General features: G+C 39.0%; 1 protein-coding gene across 3 annotated transcripts in view; it reads right to left on the bottom strand.

The window, feature by feature from the left end:
• AKAP10 (A-kinase anchoring protein 10) overlaps positions 1-12,509 on the bottom strand; it is an 85,482-nt gene that overhangs the window by 57,259 nt on the left and 15,714 nt on the right. For 2 of the 3 annotated variants that reach the window (XM_019028414.4, XM_063706591.1), the window contains exons 3-4: positions 11,367-11,549; positions 6,583-7,140 (exon numbers count right to left, since the gene is read on the bottom strand). In XM_019028414.4, coding sequence (XP_018883959.1) covers positions 6,583-7,140; positions 11,367-11,549 — 741 coding nt within the window. The remainder of the gene's footprint in view (positions 1-6,582; positions 7,141-11,366; positions 11,550-12,509) is intronic. The other variant, XM_063706592.1, reaches the window with a different exon arrangement.

Raw genomic sequence — 12,509 nt, 5'->3', positions numbered from 1 at the left:
AATTTTGTCGAATAGAAAAGGGGGAAATGTGGGGAAAAGAAAGAGAGACCAGATTGTTACTGTGTCTGTGTAGAAAGAAGTAGACATGGGAGACTCCATTTTGTTCTGTACTAAGAAGAACTCTTCTGCCTTGGGATGCTGTTAATCTATAACCTTACCCCCAACCCCGTGCTCTCTGAAACATGTGCTGTTTCCACTCAGGGTTAAATGGATTAAGGGCGGTGCAAGATGTGCTTTGTTAAACAGATGCTTAAAGGCAGCATGCTCGTTAAGAGTCATTACCACTCCCTAATCTCAAGTACCCAGGGACACAAACACTGCGGAAGGCCGCAGGGTCCTCTGTCTAGGAAAACCAGAGACCCTTGTTCACATGTTTATCTGTTGACCTTCCCTCAACTATTGTCCTATGACCCTGCCAAATCCCCCTCTCCAAGAAACACCCAAGAACGATCAACAAATACTAAAAAAAATAAAAATTAAAAAAAAAAAAAGAAAGCAAAAAAGGGGAAATCAAAGAGGGAGAAACAGAAAAACATATACTAAACTGGTAATCTAAATCCAAAGATATTAATATTATTATGAGTAATATAATTAAATTATATTAATACCAATAATTATATTTACACATTATAAATACCCCCAGTGCAAGTTACATTTAACGTAAATAATTATACTAAAATTTATATTAAAATAATTAAATTTACCAACAAAAACCCTGTATTGTGAGAAAAGATTAAAAATAACATGACTCAGCCAGGTGCAGTGGCTCACGCCTGTAATCCCAGCACTTTGGGAGGCCAAAGCAGGTGGATCACCTGAGGTCAGGAGTTCAAGACGAGCCTGGCTAACATGGTGAAAACCCGTTTCTACTAAAAATACAAAAAATCAGCCAGGCATGGTGCACGTGCCTGTAATCCCAGCTACTCGGGAGGCTGAGGCAGGAGAATTGCTGCAACCCAGGAGGTGGAGGTTGTGGTAAGCCAGGATTGCACCACTGCACTCCAGCTTGGGCAACAAGAGCAAAACTCTGTCTCAATAAATAAATAAATAAATAAATAAATAAATAAATAACATGACCCAACTATATGCTGCCTACAAGAAGCCCCCTTTAAATAGAATTATAAAGGTAGATCAAAAGTAAAAAAATGGAAAAAGATATGCCATGCAAGCACTAATCAAATGAAAGCTGCAGTGTCTATATAAATTGGACAACAGATATTTCTGATCTTAGAACAAGGAAAATTACCATAAAGAGGGAATTACATAATGATAAAACAGGCAATTCACCCAGAAGACATCATCCTAAATGTGTACACACCTAACAACAGAGCCTCAAAATACATGAAGCAAAACCAGATAGAGCTGAAAGTAAAATTGGAAAAAAAAATTTTAGTTGGAAAGTTCAACACTCTTCTGAGTAATAAAGTGATATAACTGCATACAAAGTATCAGCAAGAATAAAGAAAAACTGAACACCATCATTAACCAACTAAATCAACTTGACATTTATAGAAAACTGTCCAAAAACAGAATGTACAATCTTTACACTGTATGTGGTATATTCACATTTTAAAAAATTTTTTTATGTTATTTTTAAAAATTAATAAATGAAATCATTCAAAATATATTCTCTGACCATAATATAATGAAATGAGAAATAAATGGTAGAAAAATAACAGGAAAAAAGTCTCCAATTGCTTGCAAACCAAATAACATATTTCTAAATAATTCATTGGTAAAAGAATAAGACTCAAGGGAAATTAGAACATTTCATTTGTGCTCAGTTCAAAATACCAGAATTTGTGGGGGTGTAGCTAAAGCAGTGGTTAGAAGGAAATGTACAGTATTAAATGCTTATCTTAGAAAAGAAAGGTCTCAAACCAGAAATCTAAGTTTCTACTTTAAGCAACTTGGAGGAAAAAAAAAAGAGTAAAATAAACCCAAAGCAAGCAGAAATAATAGAAAAGAAATAATAAAGAGCAGAAAATCAATAAAATTGAAAACAAAACAACAGAAAAATCAAAACAAAAGCTAGTTTTTTGAAAAGACTAATAAATCCCTATATAATCTGACAAAGAAAAACAAGACACAATTGCCAACACCAGGAATAAAAGAGGGATACCACTACAAACCCGAAATGCTATAAATAATTACATGCTCATAAATTTGACAATTCAATACAATTAATTACTCAAAGGCCATAAACTACAGTAAAAATTCACTCAAGAAGAAATAGATAACTTAAATAGTCCTATATCTATTAAATAATCTGAATTCATAGTTTAAAATACTCTGAAAAAGAAAACCCTAGGCCCCTGCCAGGCATGGTGGCTCACATCTATAATCCTAACACTTTGGGAGGCCAAGGTGGGCGAATCACTTGAGGTCACAAGTTCGAGACCAGCTTGGCTAACATGGTGAAACCCTGTCTGCATTAAAAATACAAAAATTAGTTGGGCACGGTGGCACACGCTTGTAATCCCAGCTATTTGGGAGGCTGAGGCAGGAGGATAACTTGAACCTGGGAGGCAGAGGTTGCAGTAAGCCAAGATCTCACCACTGCACTCCAACCTGGGTGACAGAAGTGAGACTCTGTCTCACACACAAAAAACAAAACCCTAGGCCCAGATGGCATCACTTCCCAATTCAACCAAATATCTAAAGAAGAAATGACACCAATTCTACACAATCTCTTCTAGAAAATGGAAATAAGAGTAAAAATAAAAACTTCCCAATTCGTTTTATAAGGCCAGCATTACCCAATTTTAAGACTTACTATACAGTAATTAAGACCATGTGGTATTAACAAAGGAATAGACACACACATCATGAAACAGAAAAAGGAGTCCAAAAACAGGCCTAGACAAATATGGCAAAAGTACAAAGGCAATTCAATGGAGTAAAGGTTGTCTTTTCAACAAATGGTATTAGAACAACTAGACATCCATATGTAAAAATAAACAAAAAACAAAAAACCTGACCTAACCCTCATACTTATATGACATTAACTCAAAAAAGATATATATCTAAATGTAAAGTGTAAAACCATAATACTTTTTTTTTTTTTTTTGAGATGGAGTCTCGCTGTGTTGCCCAGGCTGGAGTGCAGTGGCGCGATCTCGGCTCACTGCAAGCTCCACCTCCCGGGTTCACACCATTCTCCTGCCTCAGCCTCTCAAGTAGCTGGGACTACAGGCGCCCGCCACCACGCCCGGCTTTTTTTTTTTTTTTTTTTTGTATTTTTAGTAAAGATGGGGTTTCACCGCATTAGCCAGGATGGTCTCGATCTCCTGACCTCGTAATCTGCCCACCTCGGCTTCTCAAAGTGCTGAGATTACAGGCATAAGCCACGGCGCCTGGCCAACCACAATACTTTTAAAAGGAAACATATGAGAAAATCTTCATGACCTTTGCTTAGGCAAAGGGCTCTTAGGTGTGATTCTGAAGGCACAATCCATACAAGAAAAAAATGACAAGTTGAATGTAAATTAAAAAAAAAAAAGTCCTGATTGGGCACAGTGGCTCACGCCTGTAATCCCAGCACTTTGGGAGGCCGAGGCAGGTGGATCACTTGAGGTCAAGGGTTTGAGACCAGCCTGGCCAACATGGTGAAACCCCATTTCTACTAAAAATACAAAAAAATTAGCCGGGTGTGGTGGTGCGTGCCTATAATCCCAGCTACTAGGGAGGCTAAGGCAGGAGAACTGCTTGAACCCAGGAGGCGGAGGTTGCAGTGAGCCGAGATTGCCTCACTGCACTCCAGCTCGGGCGACAGAGCAAGACACTGTCTCAAAAAAATATAAGAAAAAAAAAGAGAAAAGGCAAAGCTATTGAGACGGAGAAAGATCAGTGGTTGCCAAGTGTTGGGATAGAGGTGGGGTTTGACTTCAAAGGCGAAGGAACTAACTGTTCTTTACCCTTATAGTGGTGACAGTTACAGGAATCTATGTATGTGTTAAAATTGATACAAGTATACATTTTAAAAAGGTCAAACTTACTATATATAATATTTGAAGATAATGAAAAAGGGAAAAATGTAACTAATGCTCTTTTAATAACTCCACTGCTATTTCTATTTTTATTGAAAATTACCACCAAAGCAAAGACAGTTTCTAAAAACAATAAATGTATTACAATTACAGAAATATAATCCTAGCACTTTGGGAGGCCGAGGTGGGCAGATCACAAAGTCAGGAGTTCAAGACCAGCCTGGCCAACATGGCGAAACCCCATCTCTTCTAAAAATACAAAAATCAGCCAGGCATGGTGGTGGGCACCTGTAATCCCAGCTACTCAGGGGGCTGAGGCAAGAGAATCGCTTGAACCCGGGAGGTGGAGGTTGCAGTGAGCTGAGAGTACGTCATTGCACTCCAGCCTGGGTGACAGAGTGAGACTCCATCTCAAAAAAAAAAACAATTACAGAAACAGACTTTGGACTTCCATTTCCAGAAACAGGTTAGAAACTCTTCCCAATACTGAATTCTCTCAAAATGTTTTTTAAAAAGGTGAGTTTGTGTTAAACTAAGGAAAATAGTGGGAGGCAGAAACAAATACAGGCAGTTCCCTTATCTTAAACATTTGGGGCCAGTAGTATTCTGGAATTCAGAATTTTGGAGTTTTACAGGGACAACACATTAAGTTTAACAGAGAGCATATTAATACTCCAGCACCATCTGGGACAATACCCCATAATCAAACACCATATTTCTACAATAAGTATAAACCTGTACTCATACAGGATTAGTGCGAGCACCCAAGACAAAAATTCAGTTTTAAGTGGTACCAGAAGGGTAGTGACCCAGGCCCCAGGTGCATGGCAAAAGAAAATGCAAAACACCTGAAATAACTTAATTTATACAGAGTACACAGAGAATTCCCACAGACAAAAGTCCAAGAAACATGTTCACGGCCAAAAATCACTAAAATCACAAGCCACCAACAGTCTGAATCCGAGGAAACAAAGAAATGCTGAGTCAGGTCCACAAAAAACTGTAGATAGCAGAATTATCAGACAAATATACATTTAATAAAACTAAAGAAATAAAAGATGGGATCAAAAGTGGGAATGAAGGGTGAAAGGAATAAGAAACTACAAAAAATGATCCATAGAAATAAAAAATTCAATAACTTTTTTTCTTTGTTTGAGCTGGGGTCTTGCTGTGTTGCCCAGGTTGGTCTCAAAACTCCTGGGCTCAAGCAATCTTCTCACCTTAAGCTTCCTGAGTAGCTGGGAGTACAAGTGTGTGCCACTTCTCCCAGCTTACAGTAACTTTGCGATGAAAATAACATGCCATCAGGTGTGGTGACTCATGCCTGTAATCCCAGCACTTTGGGAGGCCGAGGCAGGTGGGTCACTTGAGGTCAGGAGTTCAAGATCAGCCTGACCAACATGGTGAAACCCCGTCTCTACTAAAATATAAAAATTAGCCAGGAGCGGTGGCGGGCGCCTGTAATCCCAGCTCCTCGGGAGCCTGGTTGAGGGAAGGAAGGAGGGAGGGAGGGAGGAAGGAAATAACATGCTGAAAACTTGATTCAGTAGCAGATTAGACCTCATTTTAGTTCACTGAGAATGAGTGAACTAAAAGATCTGAAGAAATCACTTAGCCCTTTAAGACACAAAGAACATTTAAGATGAAAAAGAACATGAAGGCTGTCTAATCAAAATCCCAGGTGATAATTAAGAGTATATAATTTCTAAACTAATAGAGAAGAAAAAAAAACAGGTGCTCTTGTCAAAATGCTTCTAGGTCCACATTTACTGCACAACCTAGAGGAAGTTACCTAACCTTTCTAAGCCCTGGTTTTCTCATGTGTAAATAAGATAATCAGTCCGGGCGCGGTGGCTCATGCCTCTAATACCAGCGCTTTGGGAGGCCGAGGCAGGCGGATCACAAAGTCAGGAGATCGAGACCATCCTGGAGAACATGGTGAAACCCTGTCTCTACTAAAAATACAAAAAAATTAGCCGGGTGTGGTGGCAGGCGCCTGTAGTCCCAGCTATTTGGGAGGCTGAGGCAGGAGAATGGCATGAACCCGGAGGTTGCAGTGAGCTGAGATCGCGCCATTGCACTCCAGCCTGGGCGATAGAGCGAGACTCCATCTCAAAAAAAAAGATAATCATGCCTACTACCTGCACAAAGGTCTTGTGACTAATAAATAAAATCCAAATATACACTAAACACTGAACTTAATAAATGTCACTTATTGGCAATTTTTAAAAATTTTATCTGCAAAGTGCAGTAAAATATTAATAAAATTAAGACCGAGGGAGGAAATAAGGCTATGTGGATAATGGTTTGATGTCAAAATCAGTGGAGGGGAAAAGTAGGACATTTGACCCTTCTTCATTTACTAATTCTGATAACACACTTCTTAGAAGGTCCAGTCACTCCAGATATCCCTCCTGCTCCTTTTCCATACACTGATCTGACTCCACTACACTCTCCAAATTCTCCCAAATTTACAAGTAGTTAGAGGAGAAAAAATATTCCAATCATTTTATTCCTCATCTGAAGTTCTGCTTAGTAAATTAAAAAAAGAAAGTGAGACACATATGTACACACAAGAAAATCACATACTCACTTTTCATTAGTTTTCCTGACAATTCTTTTAGTGGAGAAGTGGGACTATTTCTACTGGCTACTGTAAGTGTAGAGGAAGATTCTTGGGTTTCCATGGAAACTTGATGAGTTCCTGCTCTGGCCATTTCAAGATGGAGAGAATGGGCACTGTCACATTCCTGGGAAAGCAGCAAGTGATTCTGAGTGCTGTTAGTTCTATTATTCAGATCAATTCCTTCTGAATGAGTCATAAACAACTGTGCTGAGCCGGAATCCTCCAGTCTCTTGTCAAGAGAATCAGTTAAAAAAGACACTGTAGTTTCATGCTTTTTAGATGGAGAGACAGGCTCAGCCAGTGAGCTCTGCTTCACTGTGTTTAGACTGTGTGCTCTTATTCGCGACCAAGTTGTTGAATGAAAACTTTCAGCCTCTAACCAAAATTTCACCAAATGCTCCATTCGCCGAAGTTCCATGAATTGAATGAAGTAAGGGAGGACAATAGTGTCGTGCAAGACTTGTTCAAGGGTCTTAGAAAGGCTTGATTTGGTCTCTTGAGTCTGGTAGTCCAGACAAGATCTGCCTAAAAGATAGAAGCAAAAGAATTAGCAGTTCAGCAACAAATAATTTCAAATTGACAGATTAGTCGATCACTTTTAGCAATAACTGGTACCAGAGACCTTGAATAAAGTTTACTTCCTACCAACTAAAATAAATAAAAAAACTACAAATACTATGCTTTTGGTTTCTAAACAAAGTACAATCGTTCAAAACTTGCCTAAATTATTAAAAAGTTGTTACTCAATAATTCTCATATCTCTTTTAATGGCAATTCAGACCATGTAAATTCTTTTTTTTTTTTTTTTTTGAGACTTTTCACTCTTGTTGCCTAGGCTGGAGAGCAATGGCGTGATCTCAGCTCAATGCAACCAACCTCCGCCTCCCGGGTTCAAGCGATTCTCTTGACTCAGCCTCCTAAGTAGCTGGGATTACAGGCACCCGCCACCACGCTGAGCTAGTTTTTGTACTTTTAGTAGAGATTCGGTTTCACCACGTTGGTCAGGATGGTCTCAAACTCCTGACCTTCGGCAATCCACCCACCTCGGCCTCCCAAAGTGCTGGGATTGCAGGCGTGAGCCACTGCGCCCAGCCCAGACCACATAAATTCTTAAGAAAAAAACTTATGATACTAGTTCCAAAGGGGCCAATAAAAATATTAAAAACTATACTCAACCTCATTAAAAATCCCAGAAAAGCAAATTAACATAAAATGCATTTTTGTCTGCCAAATTAGATTTTTTTCAAAAATTATTAAGCAGTAACAAGGGCACAGGAAAATAGGCAACACTCTCATTCGCTGGTCATGAGGATGTAAACTGGCAAAACCTTTTTGGAGGAGCATTCAGGAACAGATAGCAAAGTCTTAGCAAACTGCATTATTTTCAGTCCAGTAATTCCACTTGTAGGCACTTATCCCGAGGGAAAATTGTGGATATATCTACAAAGATGTTATGAACTCAGCATTATTCATTCATAGTAGGTTAAAGAGTAGCTTTGAGATCGTACCTTGAAAAATGAAACTACACTTAATAAAAAATCATTTATCTTATATTTAACTAAATTTAAATTATAATTATAACCACAAGCTAATTGTTAGGAAAAACAAAAAAAATTTTTAAAAATTGGCTTTCATATCATGATCATAAAGATGGGCATTCTTATAAAACTGACTGAGGGTTTCATCAATTTGTCAAAAGAGTTCTTCTTAATCCACTGATATTCAAATCATTTTTTTGAAGCACGTCGTGTCATCATCCTCAGTCTTACTGTCAGTGTCAACTAGTTCATCTTTGTCAACATCACAAATTTGAGGAAATTCTGATCTTCTGTGAGGTTTACAATTTCTTTTAATTAAATTCTATGAGATAATGCTAGATTCACATGAAGTTGTAAGATACAATACTGAAAGGGCCAGGCATGGTCGCTCACGCCTGTAATTCCAGTACTTTGGGAGGCTGGGGCAGGCGGATCACTTGAGCCCAGGAGTTCAAGACCGGCCTGGGGAACATAGTGAAACCCCATCTCTAAAAAAATAATAATACCTAGAGATCCCTTGTACACTTTTAGTTTCTCCCATGGTAACATCTTGCAAAGCTATAGTACAATATCACTCTAAGATACTGACAGTGATACAACACTGTAACTTGTTCAGATTTCCCCAGTTTTATCTGTACTCATTCTTGTTTTTAGTTCTTTGTAATTTTATCACATTGAGATTTCTGCATCCACTGCCAAGATACAACTTCAACATCACAAAGATCCCTCATGTTGCACTTTTATAACTACACCCACTTACCCCTCTCACCTCCCTGTCTCTAACATCTGGTAAACACTAATCTTTTCATTTCTCTAATTTCTCTATTTCAAGAATAGTATCCAAACGGAATCATACTATATGTAGTCTTTAGGGATTGGTTTTTGTCTGACAGCATAATTCCCTTGATATTCATCCAGGTGGTTAAATGTATCAACAGTTCGTTCCTTTTTATTGCTGAATGGTATTCCATGGTATGAATGAACCAGTTCATTCACCTGCTGAAGAACATCCAGTTTTTCAATATTAAGCTGCTATGAACATTTGTGCACAGGTTTTTATTGGAAGGTAAGTTTTCATTTATCTGGGATAAATACAGAGTGCAACTGCTAGGTCATATGGTAATTGCATGTTTCACGTCATAAGAAACCACCAGCCAAGCATGATGGCTCATGCCTGTAATCCCAGCACTTTGGGAGGCCGAGGCGGGCTGATCACCTGAGGTCAGGAGTTCAAAACCAGCCTGACCAACATGGTGAAACCCCATCTCCACTAAAAATACAAAAATCAGCCAGGCATGATGGCAGGCACCTGTCATCCCAGCTACTCAGGAGGCTGAGGCAGGAGAATAGCTTGAACATGGGAGGCGGAGGTTGCAGTGAGCCAAAAATTGGGCCACTGCACTCCAGCCTGTGAGACTCCATCTACAAACAAACAAACAAACAAACAAACTGCCTAGGCCGGGCACAGTAGCTCACGCCCGTAATCCCAGCACTTTGGGAGGCCTACGCGAGTGGATCGCTTGATTCCAGGAGTTTGAGACCAGCCTGGGAAACATGGTGAAACCCCGTCTCTACAAAAAAAAAAAAAAAAAAAAATACAAAAATTAGTCAGGCGTGGTGGTGCATGCCTATAGTCCCAGCTACTCAGGAGACTGAGGAGGGAGGATCACCTAAACCTGAGGAGGGTGAGGCTGCAGTGAGTTGTAATCACGCCACTGTACTCCAGCCTGCGCAACAGAGTGAGACCCTGTCTCAAAAAAAAAAGAAAAGAAAGAAAGAAACTGCCTGTTTTCCAGAGCGTCTGCACCATTTTAAATTCTCATCAGCAATTTATGAGTGATCTAGCAAAACTTACAATTTTACTCTCTGAGCTATATGCATTTTGTCTGCTATGTATTATTGCTAAGTGTGCCCCACAAACACATTGACACTCTGGTTTGAATATACACAAAAGTAGAGGGAGATGTCAAAAGCAGAACTGATTTTATTAGAAGTCTATTGGTTCATGGATCTTTTTTTCAACTTATGACAACATGACATGCAATTTTCTAAGTGCAGAAATTTGGGTAACAAATACTGACAAAATAAAGGTCTCCTGCATATGTTTTTGTTTTGGAAGAACTTATTTTAATATAATGGATTTTACCATGCATACTGTGACTTGCTTTTCTCACTTTTAAACATGCCTTAGACATTTTCCCACGTCTTTTTTAGATTTCTAAATGGCTACACTGAACCAGGTGTGGTGGTTCACGTTGGTAATCCCAGCACTTTGGGAGGCCTGCGTGGGAGAATTGCTTGAGGCCAGGAGTTTGAGACCAGCTTAGGCAACATAGTGAGACCCTGTCTCTACAAAAAATTAAAAAATTATCTGGGTGTGGTGACACATGCCTGCAGTCCTAGTAACTCTGGAGGCTGAGGCGAGAGAATGGCTTGCGCCCAGGAGGTGAAGGCTGCAGTGAACCATGATCGTACCACTGCACACCAGCCTGGGCAACAGAGTAAGACCCTGTCTCAAGAAAATAAATAAATAGAAACAAATGGCTATATTATACTCCAGAGCATGCGTATACCACAATTTGGTTATTTCCCTATAACAGATATTTATATGTTGTCCATAATTTTTTGCTATCACAAACAATACTATAATGAATAGCCTTCAACATACATACATACATACATACACACACACACACACACACACCCCTGCACATATGAATGAGCATATCTGAGGGCTAGGTCTTAGAAAGAGTGGCCTAAATGACATGCATATTTTATACTGATTTCCAAATTGCTTTCCAAAGAGTCTTCACCAGATTATATTATCACTAAATAGGAGGGGTATTTCCCTGCATCTTCACTGACATTCAAATTGTCAAACTTTAAATATATGCTAATGTGTTAGGGGAACATTAACTGATTATTTTAATTTGCACTTCCCTCAGTAATAAAGTGAGACATCTTTTTCATATATTTATATTTAGTGATCAGATATATTTCTTCTGGAAATGCTTGTTTTTCTACTGGGCATGCTTTATATTCTATATTTACAGGAACACAACACAGCTACCCATTATACTTGTAGCTGTTATTTTAAATACATTTTTTCCAAAGCACTTTCCAATTATATAGTTCTGTATCCTATGACAGAAGTTTCACATATTGTACTCAAATTCTTCTAATACAAGTTAATAAAAAATGATAGTTACTTACCCAGGTCACCAAAATGAGCGGCCTCCATGTGGCTTGGCTGCTTCTTAAGTGTGGCTGTCCTGCTACTTGAAAAGGAGTCCATGTTGGCAGAAATGGCATTGATTGCAACATGACTTGGTCCTGCAGCCTCCAGCAAGGCATGATTTTTAGTGCTTTTTTGTGGGGAATGTACGGATATTGAAGCTATAATTTTTCAAAAAATTGTTAAGAATTAAACACACTTTGATAGCCTAAAACTCTCATAAGGGGGCTTTCAGAGAACTTTAAAAATTAAATTTTGTAACATTACTCTTAAGTCAGCATACTCAGCAAAAAATACTTAAGAGGAAAAGTAACTTAATCAAGTGGTGAAAAATAGGAAAGAAAACACTCTATTTTTTTTTTTTTTTTTCCCAGACAGAGTCTTGCTCTGTCACCCAGGCTGGAGTGCAGTGGCATGACCTCGGCTCACTGCAACCTCTGCCTCCCATGTTCAAGTGATTCTCCTGCCTCAGCCTCGCAAGTAGCCAGGATTACAGGCATGAGCCACCACACCCAGCCAGAAAACATTCTAATATTATTTATAATTCTCAAAATACTGTGCCAAAAAGTTAAATTAAAAGAGGGAGATCATTCTCTGAGAACTTCTACTGTGGATAAAAAGTAACAAAGCCAGAAAGCATTCTAAAATACGGATTATTTTTAAATCCTTAAACCTTGCTTGCTTTAGGAACAAAACTAAAATTGCAGAATAAATGCTTGGGGTGGGGGGAAACCTAGAAAAATATTCCTCAGGCCAGGCATGGTGGCTCATGCCTGCAATCGCAGTACTTTGGGAGGCCAAGGTAGGTGGATCACCTGAGGTCAGGAGTTCAAGACCAGCCTGACCAACATGGTGAAACCCTGTCTCTACTAAAAATACAAAAAATTAGCTGGGTGTGGGGGCAGGTGCCTGTAATCCCAGCTACTTGGGAGACCGAGGCAGGAGAATTGCTCGAACCTGGGAGGCGAAGGTTGCAGTGAGCTGAGATTGCACCACTGCCCTCCAGCCTGAGCAATGGGAGTGAAACTCCATCTCAAAAAAAAACAAAAAAAGATAAAGCACACTAAAAATTCATAAAATATATTTTTAGTAGTCTGAAGAAATATCAGTATCACCCTTTT

This window comes from Gorilla gorilla, chromosome 4 (genome assembly GCF_029281585.2).
Source record: "Gorilla gorilla gorilla isolate KB3781 chromosome 4, NHGRI_mGorGor1-v2.1_pri, whole genome shotgun sequence".
In the NCBI taxonomy this organism is placed as follows: Eukaryota; Metazoa; Chordata; class Mammalia; order Primates; family Hominidae; genus Gorilla; species Gorilla gorilla.
Note: the sequence above shows the minus strand (reverse complement) of the source record. Positions and strands in the feature narration are given on the sequence as shown.